Below are 14,475 nucleotides of genomic sequence, written 5' to 3'. Positions count from 1 at the left end.
ATACACTTAAGGTGTAACATATATGTTAGATAAAAAGAATAATAATCAATATGGTTAACACCTGACACTGTGGTTCCCCTGACCACTGTGACATCACAGGTGACATCACAGTGATGTCAGATACTCAGAGCAGGGATCTCCATATATAGGCATAAAAGGGATTCTGTTAGGGATCTCCATATGGGCATAAAAGGGATTGTATCCCAGAGGATCTCCCTGTTAGGAGAACCACACTAACAGAATCCATATATGGCCAAGACAGATAGCCAGGACAGATGGCGCAACCTCGCTTTTCGCCCTTAGGCGTCTCACTGGTGTGGTGGAATTCAGATCAATCAATAATCATGAGAAAATGAGGAGACAAGACAATTATATTAGGTGGTGTGTGGTCAAGTTTATATATAACATGATATCATGGACAGAAGTACAATTAACACTCTGGGCAGTGGTAAAAGAGTTCTGCTAAGAAGAATGGTCAAACACTAGAATTATACTGTGGCTTCAAGGCCTCTGGAACAAGCTGTACCATAACAAGATAGGCTTTACCAAAACAATAACTACTCAGTCCTAGGTAGACATCTAGACTCTTACAAGCTTTACAGTATCAATGATGTGTCATTAGGCTAGATATTAATATAATCAATGAACACTTTATCTACTCTATAACGTCACACATAATCAATCATGATAATCTCTAATCTACTGCAATTGTTAAACTAATTCTCAGGATTGTAATGGGTATACACGATTCATGAAGTCATCCCCCCACCAATAAAATCTAATTTATTTTCATTATGATTACCTCAGCTGTAGAGTAAAGAGTTGCCTCCCAACAGGTGGTTTGACATAAATCAACAATTTCTTTGGACAGTGGTCCATGCAGTCAGAGAGACTGGCCGTGGTAAGTACGGTAGTACTGGTATTATATGTTATAATAGTATACCGTAGATCTTGGGCATTAGCAGTGGTGGAAAAAGTACTCCAATGTTTTACTTAAGTAAATGTATCAATACTAATACTAATACAGACTTACTCTGTAAAAGTAAAGTAAAAGTATGGAATTAAACAAAAGTATTGGTATATCAAAATGTACTTAAAGTACCAAAAGTAGAAAGTATTCTTTAAGCAGAATGTCACATTTCACAAGTTTTAAAATCTAAGTCTAAAACTCTTTTAAAAAATAGCAGATCTACAAGCTCACAATGCATTGCGATATAATCTAAATCTAAGTAACAGTAACTAAACTTTTCATATAATTGTAGTGGAGTAAAAGTACAATATTTGCCTATGACATGTAGTGGAGTAGAAGTAAAAGTACAGAAAATTGGAAATACTCAAGCAAAGTAAAAAATTATATGGCATTACACCACTGGGCATTAGTAAAAAAAAATATATAGTATTTCACCTTGGTGAATCAGAATCTATTCCATTCTCCAGTATGCTCTACAACACAACATTAGCAGTCTGCAGATAGTGTAGTGATATTTCACCCCCCTGGTTTTCACACTGACGCAGTGGCACACCAAGGCTACATGATGTTTTTACTGTAGCCGAGGCCAGATGGCAACACTCCGCATGTATGGTCCTGCTGAGGTCCACCATGTGCATGTCAGTCAAAACATACAACCGGGGAGTTTTACATACCGACTCACTGACCCGTACTTCCCACGGCACTGAAGACAACACAAACTCGCTAGAATCCTTTTAGTGTGAATATTAATGCGAGTTAATATTCACAATTTGAACATGGACCAAAGAAAACATCTTAGAGCTACCAAACAGTGGGGGGGTCATTTCCAAAGCACCATGTGTATATCGTTGATGTCGAGCAGAAACCTTGTATCTTCAAATATATATATATATACTGGTCATTAAATGACTGTACTGTAGGTAATTTAATGCCCTACTTATTCATACTAGACTACTAGTGTGTCAAGCAAAAGCCGATGTACAGTACAGCGATTTTCACTATTTCAGAAAGATGCAATTCTATTTCCTGTAGTAAAATCTTTTGACATACGGTATGAGGTTTCCACCTGGGGGTTCCAGGTGGTCCCCAGCCACATGGAGAGTTGGTAACCAAATGGACCCTTATAGATCTTTAACTATTGAAAGTTAAATCATTGTTGAACATCAGCATTACTTACGGTAATTTACAACAATTATTATTTTGGTCAACGTTGTCTCTTGTCTCTCCTATGGTACCACATCAATACAGCATGGAATTCACAAAATCTTATCAAGCGATACAAAAACATTCTATGTTTGGGGTCTGAGAGGCTAAATCTCATCACATGGTGGTCCGTGGCTCAGATGCCGAATAAATAATGGCCCTTGATATTAAAAGGGTTGAAAACCACTGCTTTAAGACAGCCATGTCTTCATTTTTCCAGGGGAGGTTTGCTGAGAACTAACTCATTCTCTTTTTCATGAACACTCTGCTTCACACACACACGCACACACAAAGCAAGCATAGCTATCAAAGTCTCTTTACACTCACTATCAAAGTCTGACACCTCCAATACTGCATGTAATCAGCTCCATCCTGCATGTGAGAGATGGCTGTTTTGCTGTTACAGGCTTCAAAGGAAGGATGTCACTCAGAGGAAATAAACCAGCCTCAAGAGCGACACTAGATGCTCTGAGTGTGGGCGTGCGTGTGCGTGTGTGTGTGTGTGTGTGTGTGTGTGTGTGTGTGTGTGTGTGTGTGTGTGTGTGTGTGTGTGTGTGTGCGTGTGTGTGTGTGTGTGTGTGTGTGTGTGTGTGTATCAGTTGCAAGGCTCAGCGGTGGTCCAAATATAAAAGGCTAATCATCTGCACTATTGTGTGCTTGCACATTTTTTGTGATAGATTGCTCACAAGGTAACCACAGATCTCTGTATTCCACTGAAGAGGAAATAGTCCAAGGCAGATTTCACTATTTGCAAAGTTGCGCTTTTGTTGCCAGGCTACAGTAGCTACAGTAAAGGCTACATTATGGTGCACATAATTGATGTTTTCACTGATTTTTTTTAATTTATTTTTTAGAGACAATGTTGGAGAGTTGGAGATGTTGAGACAACTCATGAGCTATACTTTGATTGTAATCAGTAACTAGACCATCTATATCTATGCTAAGCACAGGGCTTATGGGTTGGAGGTCGAACAAACGCTCATATACACTTTGAAGTGGTCTTTTCTAACATGAATGGTGCCTTCAACATCTGTTCCATCAAAAACACAACTGGGATTTATTGAGCAGCTCAAACAGAGATTAGTGAATCAGGAGTTCAGAAGTTACCATGGCTTCTAAACGTCACATCTTCCCATATAAGATTGCGGTGCATCTTGGGAATGGGCTTATTGTGTCTAAAAAGACATACATTTAACCAACTTGCATACATGCCCCCAATCTGGGGGCATGCATGCAAATCAAAATTGTTAAAATCACTTATTATACCCAGAATAGGGATGCTAGGATTCATGTGGTTAAGCTTTTCTTAAGAACTTTTGATTTTTGTTTGCGAGGTGGTGGAACCCATTTTATTTAGTACCGGTAAGTTCTATTAAATCCCAATATAGAAAACACATACTGTAACTAGGAACTTAAAGACAGCTGATGCAATGGGTGGCCCAGTATATATCCAAACAAATTCCTGGGGTTGCAAGGATTGCTTACCTGGCTGCGATGCAGGGATGTCTGGGAGTCAAAGGGGAGATGGACTGTTGAGCCTGTTGGAACAGCGGCCTCTTGTAGGCTGGAGGTAGAACCATGTTGTGGCCGTCTGGCAGCATCTTCATACTCAATACAATCAAAGTTGGTCTTCCACACCATCACCTATAGTATAAGAGCATATTATATTATATATAATATATATATTAACACTTTGCCAGCCGAAATTTCTATTATTGTATTATGATCTGAGACATAATATTATGTTTATAAACATGAGCCCGCCACCCCTCCTTCTTGGACGGCGCCGTTGTTTTTTCTTTTTTTTCCGATCCCCCGGTCGTTAGCTCACCATGAATATCTGGATCTCCATTGGCATAGAGTGGGGGTTTTGGCGGAGGCGTCTTCTCCCCGTGCGTTTCGCGTGCGCGATCCGTGCGCATATAATCCAAGCATATGGTCCAGGTATGTCGATGTGAGCATTTTCGCTAGCTTAGCCCTTAGCACTCCAGCTATGCTAATGTTATCGTCTAAACAGTAAATGGATGGCTTCTGGGAAGCTTTAGCAGGGAAAGGACCTGACGTCACTTCCGGTTAATGTCAGAGCAGCCATGAGCTATCGATGGACGAGCGGTGACTATGGAAGGTTAGACGATCGCCGATTTTCGGATAAAAATCATTTATTTCGTTTTTAATGACCCAGTACGGTAAAAGACGGCGCGGCTGAGACATCCTTGCTCAGATGTCCGGTATATTCCGGTTTTAATATTAAGTGGCTCCCCGTGGCTTGGAAAGGGTTAATAATATATATTAACTAGAAGCAGTGCTCTTCCGAGCACAGGTCTCCACCAGGCTGTGTGTCCTGGTGGTGCTACTGTATAATAGGCCAATGTAAAAAGGGTGGCATATGTTCTTCACCATAGATCTTTCATGGAAATCGGACGCTGCATGCATGATTTGAAGCATTGTGTTCCAAAAATTTGTTTTGCTAAAGGCTACCTGCTGGTGGCGCTATAACAGGCCAATGTGAAAAAAGGTAGCTTTTGTTCCTTGACCTAGTGGGAATATGTGTGGCAAATTTCACGGTAATCGCAAGCTGCGTTGATGATTTGAAGCATTTTGTTCAAAAACGGAGCAATCCTGCAAACTTTGGAAGCTAATATTAGCCAATCAGGATGGAATATGAAATATCAGACGGATCGGACTTGATCACATGACTATAGAGATACTGTGTACCGATTTGCGTGATTTTTGGATAAAATCTCAAGGAGTAATATCCAAAAATGTGTTTTACATAAGTCGGTCCAAAGGTGGCGCTATAAAAGGCTGGTGTGAAAAATGCAGGGCAAAGGTTTATCCTTAGCCTCTAGGGAGTGCGCTTACAAAGTTTGAAACTAATCGGTGGAGTTATAGGTAAAACCACAAATCGGCCTGTTATAGCGCCACCATGAGGCTCATTTAAAAAGAAATAAGTGGCTTTTCTTCCTCGGCCTAGTGGGAACGATTTCATGATAATTGCACTTTGCGTTTGGGATTTGAGGCATTTTGTTCAAAACGGCTCAATCCTACAAACTTTGGAAGCCAATCTTAGCCAATCCGGATGGAATATGCAAAATCGGACAGATCTGTGTCGATCACATGACTGTCGAGATGCTGCCTACCGATTTGTAGGATTTTTTGACAAAATCTGTAAGAGTAGTGCACAGAAATGTGTTTTGTGAATATCGGCCACTAGGTGGCGCTAGAAAAGGCCCATTTGAAAAATTTAGGGCAGAGGTTCTAGATTGGCATCCAGGGAATGTGTGTGCTCACTTTGGCAGCGACCGGGCCAACGGCGACTGAGATTAGCTGCACACAAACTGTGAGGACACACGGACGGACACACGGACGGACGGACGGACGGACGGACGCACGGACGGACGGACGGACGAAGGGGAAAACATACTCTCCCCCAAGCCTTCGGCTGGTGGAGACAATAATACAACATAATATATTATTCATATACTGATCTGAAGAAAATAGTTTTTGCTCCACGTGGTAACGCCTGATTTATACATATTTGCGTGTCAAAAATAGCCAATCTACAAGCAAGCCATCCTTATGTTCTGTGCACAACACGATGCACAGTGGTCTAGTAGTCACTGAGCACTGATGAAGGCCAACTGGGCCGTAACGTTATTTGTCTGGACAAAAATTAATTGTTGAAAATGAAGATGTGTGCTACTGCTACCATACATCCTTCAATGTTAAGTACATATTTTGGGGGTTTAGTACCACAGAATAGTTTCATTCAGGGATGGTGCGTCCAACCCCTCCATTCCAATATAGAGCACTAGGACACTGTGTAGACGACACGTAACAAACCACTCATCAGGACACATGTTGGCGTGTAGATCATACTAGTATCATATTTCCCCCTCAGTCAAAGGGACTTGGTTCTTACCTGTTCATCGGAACCACCGGAGGCAAAGTGCTCTCCCGTCCTGGAGAATGCCACACAGGTTGCTGATCCCTGTAAGATGAGGGGTGGGGACAGCAATACAGGAGCATGCAGGGAGAGAACAACAGGAATTAACAGACCACATCAGAGAGCATTAGAAATGGCAATTAAGAAAACAACCGTGCAATGCTGAACGCTTTAAGACAGAGACATAGAGCAACAATGGAATCCAAGTACAGCAAAGTGTCCATTTAAAACTTGAGGGTAAAAACGTACCCACCAGAGTCACACCCAGAGTTGTTTGTGTGTACTTGTGTATTTCTTAACCGCATTAGTCCCTATCCTGTGTGCGGTGGTCATCTTTTGTTGTGATCTATTGATTCTGTTCTATGGTAGTGATGTGATTAAACCAACAGAAGAAAATTATAAGCATGATCCACATCCATTTAACAGTATACTACGACAGGCCCCCAGGCGTGCGTGTGTGTGTGTGAGTGTGAGTGTGAGTGTGAGTGTGTGTGTGTGTGTGTGTGTGTGCGCGAACGTGCATGCGTGATATGACTCATATGATGACTCAAGTGACATGACTTTGTGGTTGTCTACCTTATAAAATACACTAGGGGCTTTGACCAGAGGTGGCTGAGGGACACACACATGCCTGGCCTTACTCATAAAAAAAGTGAAACTAATCGTCAAAAGTTGTCTGATCAAGAATCACATGATTTATGTATGAGAACGAAGTCTGCAATCAAAATCACATTAGGCTATTTAAGCTTAGTACGGCAACGGCAGTTGACAGCGGCAACCGGAAATGATCAGCGCTCGATAGATCAACCTGCCGCCGTAGCAGCTGTCTGTACTACGCCAGAAGGTCCCTTACCACGTTGCGCCTAAAACGTATGTTCCATAGACGCGTAGCCATGGGAACCAAAGCGTTCAGTGAAAGAGGTGGGACCCCCTCGCCGATGGCTCTTTGCTTAACAATTTGGACCGCAACGGCGATTGCAACAACTTTGCTCAAGCCAGCTTCTACACAGCTGGTTTCACTATTCACTTTGCCAGTATTGTTTCTCCCTGTCTTTGTCCTTTCCCCTTGTTTTTAGTGTAAGTCAATGTGCTTGCATGAAGGCGCACAAGCAACCAGTTGCAAGTGAAATGTAGAAGTGCGTAAATAAATCAGGGGATTGTCTGTGGTTAGAGTTTAGATTTGTTAGGAATTTGATCACAGGTCTAGATGGAATACTCTCATGCGGAGGAATACCACTGAACAAGTCTGTTTTGAATAATGAGTGTAGAGTAACACTTTCTTTAAAGCCCATATCTATAATGCACTTTGATACCTTCATAACACATTGTATGCATAATGCATTATAAAAGTGGCTATTTTATAAGAGTACCATGTACAGACCCCTGGGGTACCCCGGCTAACAAAATCATAGTATATTGTAGGGTTTAAGTGGTTAAGTAATATAAGGGTGCATTTAGTTATACAATGCGTTTATAGGTACTAGATATAACGGATTATATCATTTTACTAGCCTCACTAGCGGTGGAGCTCTGACAACAGTTCTTCACTGGTCCAAAATGATGGACCTGAACCCTAACAGACCGGTGAAACTTTTCCGAGATACGATTGGTTCCAACATGTTTTGGGCACAAGCCCTAATTGTTCCAAGATATTACAGAACCGACATCGACGTAATTACTTTACTTATGCTCTTCGCCACTTATGGGGCATAAGGCTTTGATAATGTTCCTCCACCTATCACAGTCTTTGGCAACCAGTTGTGTCGTGCCCCACCGACACCCACTGCCGGGTATTATATGGACCTGGCCCGATTAAAATACCGTTCTACCAATGGGTTTCAGTTACAGGCTGCTCCATAATGGAATCTAACATCTGCGTAGCGTCCTACAATGGGAGACAATTACTTTAAATTGCATATTTTCGCCTCAATAAAAAAGGAATCAATTATCACACATGGTGCGCACAGCTTTGATCCCATGGAGGTATAGTTTGTGTCCATTTTGAGCTGCAGTAATCTGATCCTAGGTCTGCCTAAATCAAGGGTCTTCAATGTTTTCAGGCCAAGGACCCCTTAGATGAGAGAGAGATGAAGCAGGGACCCCCACTACATATTGTATAAATGTGTGATGCAGATTTTCATCGATAGAGATAGATTCATAGACTTGTTTGACAGCTCTGTCATCAGTCTATGTTGGATTCGTGTTTTTAGTTAAATTGACCTTTCACTCTGTACTTGGTCTGCTTTTTTTTACCTCTACACCAAACCTATTTGCCGAAAATATTTTGGCTAAAGTTCTCCTCAGAATAGGGATGTGAGGGTTCAAGTTGTTAATTTAAAAGAATGATCCTATCACACAGAGATTTGGCAGCCCCCCTGTTGTAAATCTGAGGACCCCCTAGGGGTCCCGGACCCCCTGTTGAAGACCACTGGCCTAAATCATCATGCAAGTTTTACACAGCACTAAACTAAATAAAAGATTAAACAGCTTGTCACCCACAGCTTGTCACCCACTATGTGGGTTTGCCATCTGATTGGCTGCCACCCACAGGGATTTCAAAACATTCTCCCCTTTTTGAAATTCTCATCGCCTGCTCCTCTCTGCCACTCAGCTTCCATAAAAAATAAATCAATGGCAAGTGTTAAAATATATGCTTTGCTTTGCCTACAGGTATCTCCATAGTATGCCACATTTTCAACTTATTTCCATTTTAAGGGCAATTTGTAGCAAATCTTCAAATCTTTGTGTGATAGAACCTTTTTTATATTAATCACTTGAATCCTAGCATCCATATTCAGAGAACTTTAGCCAAAAATAGCACAACGTGAGCTTGTAGATCGGCTATTTTCGGAAAAGATGTTTGGTGTACTGTAGAGGGTAAAAAGAGCAGACTAAGTACAGATTGAAATGTCAAGTTATATATTGATGGTTTAAGTGGTTAAATACGTATGTGAAAACACAAATTGACATGAATCCAAAATACACTGATGATTGTGCAATGAAACTATATGGAATCTATGATAAGGTTGTGGGGGTCCCTGCTTCATCTCTCTCTCAACTAAGGGGTCCTTGGCCTGCAAACGTTGATGACCCCTGCTTTAAAGCTTTTTCTTTTTCTCTCTTTTCTTTATACAATACCGTATGTACCTACCGCCTGGCATGCTAACGGTTGGTTCTTTGGTCTGGTTGGGTTGGAGCACTTTCAACCTGGCTATTCTATTTTGAGCATGTCATTATATTGTCAAACATAGTCAAATGTAAAATAAACTGCGGAATTAGCATTATGTACAACCTCAAAACTTGTCGCAATGTGACACGTTTTCAGCTTGTAGATCTGCTATTTGTGCAGCTTGTCATGCTAAATATAGGTGGTTAAAGAGCAGCACAAGCTCTAGAGGCAGCTAGCAGGGCATTTAGACTATTTAAAACTCATACAAATTTGTTCCTACATATAAGCACATTAGAGATAAATTCACCCTTACTTTACATGAAGCTGACAGTCCATTATGGTCGAAGAAAGCTCATTGATGTTCATAAGATTTCATAACCTTTCACTAAAAATGTCGAGAGCGATTATGATTATGACAATCAAATACATGGAAATGTGAGTATTTTGTCATCTTTGACTTTAAGTTTGAGATTTATCATTTACAATATAGGCATTTCGCAGAATCTCTTATCCAGAACAACTTACAAATGTGAAATGAGCTTTAGCCGATAAACAAGGTAATGGAGACTTGGATACCAGGTAAACAGTGAACTTTACCTAGCATCTCTCTAATGAATGAAGAAGGGATACAAGGAGCGTGATGTGCTAGCTAGGGGGAGAGTGAGTATGAAGAGGTGAGTCTTCAGCAGGGACGTGCTGGGCCCGGGGAAAAAAAGAGTTGGAGAGACCCTCATTGCGCACTATAGAGAGAGAGATCTCTCTGTAGCGCTGCTGCTATGCCATTTCAGATCATGACAAGTGACAAGCCAGTGGGCCAATTACATGAGTTATATTTCGTCGTTGTCGGGTGGAAACCTTGTATGTCCAAAACCGTTTGTTTTGTATTTATCATTTAAAAAATGATTTAAACTAGTGAAAACAGCCAATCTACAAGCACACGATCTACAAGTTGTGTGCTTGTAGATCTGCTGTTTTCACTACTTTTGTGCGGCGGCCTTTTATGATGAAGCAGGGCTTTGCTTTGCGAAAGAATTTACAAATTTGAAACTTGGAGATACAAGGTTTCTGCCCGACAGTGACGATTTACTTTGTTGGCCGCCCAGCCCCCAAAATGGAACGAAGGCCGACATTTTATATTTAATTTTTTCCTAATGGCCGGCCTGGACCGGCCGGGAATGAACCGGCCGTTTGGGAGTTGTCCCGCTTTTCCCAATGGCCAGCACGTCCCTGGTCTTCAGACTACGGCAGAGCATTACGAGTAGGCCTAAGTCTGCAGTTCTGGCTACATTGGTAAGCCCATTCCACAGTTTAGGAGTCAGGAGGGGGAAGAGGCTGGGACACGTAGAGCATTGTCCAGGGTGTTTTGGGAAGGCTCTGACAGCATTCCTGTATTAGCTGATCTACCGTAAGTGAGCGGGAAGGGTTGGCTCATGTCTACTCTTCAAAGTATGGGGGTTCCGTGCCTTTAGTTGTCTTGTAGGCCAGCATCTGTCTTTTGCACTAGATGCGGGTAGTAGAACTATTCAACAATCTCCGAATGCTATACAGTCTGGAACTACAAATCCCGAACAGTGAGTATCGGAAGCTGTCATTTCCGTTCTCGAATTCTGATAAGCAGCAATAAATGTTTAGATGATTTTTATTTATATTAGGAGAAATGTGCACGACCGTAAAAACAAAATGGAAGTGGGGAGGAGGCTTCACATCCGCTTTATCGATTCTCAAACCGGATACTCATCATCAGTCTTCCGTTGCCCCAGACTGTAAGACGGGAGCATTTACAAATCGTGGGAGTCAACAGTCTGGCCATGCGAGACTATGCGGGTAGCAACCACTGGAAGACAATGAAGGGAGCGGCAAAAGGGGGAGATGTGAACATTTTGGCTGGTTGAAGACCAGGTGTGCAGCAGCATTCTGGATCATGTGGAGGGGCCAGTAAGGAGGGAGTTACAGTAGTCAAGCTTTGAGATGACTGAGGCCCGGATATGGAGATGGACAGTCTCCTGGGCGAGGAAGGGTCTGGATTCCAGTGAAAATGTAACCCCAGGCCCAATTACTTTTCACATGGCAGGATAAGGTCATCATTTACAGCCACACGTCACAGTTATTTTGAGTTTCAGTGAAATTGAGAACAGGAGCGCTCGGCGCGGGGCGGAACAAGTGGTCGCTTTGATCCACAACAACAACAACGTAGCGTCGGCAGGAATGATAGCGCCTCACCCCACGGAGGTTAGGGTTAGGGTTAGGCATAGTTTTACAGAGGTTAAGGTTAGGGTTAGGGTTAGAGTTAGGCATAGTAAGCTAATGGCTAAACACAGCTGAGCTGGGCTAGTAGATAAACAACGAAAGAGGTGTCGCAAACGAGTGACGTCAGCGACTACACTGTTGTCGCCATCTCATGGTGAATACGCAGAATTACACAGGTGCGCTGATAAGAGACTATCAAGGTGAATTGATCCAGGTGGTGTTAGGGGTGTGTGGTGAACGACAAAACCAAACTGACTGTAATATATATATACGTTATATAAACACTTTTCTTTTTACTATTCTCGATTATTCTATTATATCAGAAGTTGAATTGATAGTATAATTCCTAAGAAAATAATGGCTAGCTGTAGCCCTACATTTGCTGAGATGTAGTAGTGGCGTTTCCATAAACGTATTCGAATTAGGGAAGCGAATTATCAGAAATGCGCTTTAAGACAAAGCGAATTTAGCCCGTTTCCATTAAACTGGTGAAATGCGATTCTTGGGAGATCCTGCCTGGGTCCGTCTGACCGACCATGTAAACATTTCCCGCGGGCTTGCACACAGTGCACAGAGCTGGGATGGGGCTGAATTCAGACCGAGAGACGTGAGTGCACTGCTGTGACTCGCTGCACACGCATCCCGATTCCCGACCTAGAGCCAGTCGCGACGCACCGCCGCGGAGAAAGTGCGGCCGGCGGGAGCACAGAGCAAGCGACCCCGGGCTGGGGCTCCTCGAGGGGCGTCCCCGAGCCGAGCCGAGCCGAGCCGAGGCGGCCGGCCCACCGCCCGGTTGAGTCCTCCGGGCAGACTGCACCCTGCAGCGTCGCAGATGCGAGCTGCTCGGAGCTTGTACGGACACTTTCGGCACGCGCAACACGGTGTGATGACGAAGGGTCACTCCGTGTGAAAATAAAAGTCTGGGTTTCCGAGGCTACTCCGTGTGTAACAACCGGTTTGTTTTGTAGGCTAACGCTATACAATGGACGTTAATTAAGCGGTGGGGGAAAGTGTTATAGGAGGACGATATGGACCAGAACGTCATATTTTATTCGCATTTATTGTCTGACCCGTTTCCATTCACTTAAGCGCATTTAGTTTATTCGATTAAGCCTCAAAATCCTCCTCCTCCAAGCGGATAATCTTTTTTGCGGATAATGAAAGTTTATTCGCATTTTGAAGTGTTTCCATAAAAACATTTTGCGATTAAGCCGTTAATGCGCAAAAAGTAGCTTTATGGAAACGCCACTACTGTCTGTCTGGGGAAAAGCACTGAGCTGTGCTGTTCAGCATGAAGCCAGACAGACAGGCTGCTTTGGGGGTGAGGATGTTTCCCAGAAGCACCTGGGAGAAGCAGACAGTGTCACCATGGCAACTTGACGACCTGACAGACAGCATGTGCTGCTGCTGCTCTGACTAATGCCCGCTGCCAGCCTGGCACTGGCCATGATGACTGTGTGTGCACGCACACGCACACGCGTACACGCACGCGCACACGCACACGCACACACGCACGCACGCACGCACGCACACGTATTACTATACTTGCAAGGACATCAACATTTTAGGAGTTAGGACGGCATTGAACATAAACTAAAAATACAGTCTCTTTCCAAATAATCGCCCAGGGGCATACAGCCGCCGGGCACCAAATCCCCATGGGGGCTGGGCGAAAAGTTGCAGATCTACAAGCTCACCATGCGTAGATTGGCAATATTTGGGTGCATGACATGGGAGCACATCCAAGTATAAAAAATAAGGAAATCTCAATCCTCAACGCCTAAACTTAACCTCTCAATGTCTAATCCAAAACTATCTCCAACCTGAATATTTAACTAATTGTAATCCTGACTCATTATTAACCTTAAAACAACCATTTCTCTTGTGAGGAAGAGAAAGGAAAACGGTCCTCAAAATGTCTATTAGTCAAATTCTACTACACTGGATGTCTGGCCCTCACAAGAATAGTAACACAAGTACACGAACACACGCACATGCGAACACATGCACGTGCATATTTTACTGTATGTGCTGAGCAGATGAGCAGTGGCTTCAGACAGAAAAACAAATCCCATATACTTCTCTTCAGAAAACAACCTGATGCAATCGTGTCTCTACTGGTTTTCATTACCGCCTTTCTTTTAACTCAAATATGCAACTAAAACCAGTACAGCTAGTTTTAGCATTATATAAGATAGAACAGCCTTTCTGCCATGATGGGTTATGTGTCTGTACTAGTGGTAACTGTAAGCACTCTGATCAACTATAGGAGCCACTAATGTAGCAACAGAGAACACCCTCCAATATGCTATTATCGTGATCATGGGAGACGCCACGTTTGGGAGCGCTTGTTTTACCCTAATACCCCATTCCGGCACCCAGCTCGGTGGCGTGCCTCGCTAGACATTAGACTCCCAGGCCAGTGAGCCCACACCTCCTGGGATCCAATCCTGCTGCTGCCACCACTTTTCCAACAGCCGCAGACACATTTCTTTTCACCAACAAGAGTGGGCAGAGCGTTGCGAAGTTCACTTGAGCATCCCGATAGGGACAGAATCTTAAAACATCATTCCCTGTTCCCTCTACTTGCTACTTGCTGTCTCCTATGAACACAATCCTCGCCTCCCATTCTGGCTTCCCACTCGTGAACATGGACAACTGTGCATGGTGTTCGTTGGAGCGCTCCTGCCCAAGCAAGAGGAACTGTGCAGGAGTCAAATCCCAGTCTCCACAGTGGTGGAGACTTTTCACACCTTCTGCATCTGGGCTCCCCTAGACTTACATTTTAAAGTTTGTTTAGTTCCTTCTGAGTTTATTGTCGAGTGCTTTTTTTTTTCTTCTATTCAAGACACTGTAGGTATTCCTGTCTGGTACAAAAACAAAGGTTTCTGTCAGTTTTTAGCTTTCTGTAAACTTTATGTTCTCTGCTTGTATTTCATT

General features: G+C 43.1%; 1 protein-coding gene across 1 annotated transcript in view; it reads right to left on the bottom strand.

Annotated features, from left to right (window-relative positions):
* Positions 1–14,475, bottom strand: part of poc1a (POC1 centriolar protein A) — a gene marked incomplete at both ends in the record, with an annotated part of 77,542 nt that overhangs the window by 53,907 nt on the left and 9,160 nt on the right. The window contains 2 exons of the mRNA XM_080728238.1: positions 3,659–3,817; positions 6,096–6,164. Coding sequence (XP_080584364.1) covers positions 3,659–3,817; positions 6,096–6,164 — 228 coding nt within the window. The remainder of the gene's footprint in view (positions 1–3,658; positions 3,818–6,095; positions 6,165–14,475) is intronic.

Source organism: Nannobrachium achirus (genome assembly GCF_963921795.1).
Source record: "Nannobrachium achirus genome assembly, chromosome: 6".
NCBI lineage: Eukaryota > Metazoa > Chordata > Actinopteri > Myctophiformes > Myctophidae > Nannobrachium > Nannobrachium achirus.
This window is presented reverse-complemented; position numbering and strand designations above follow the sequence as displayed.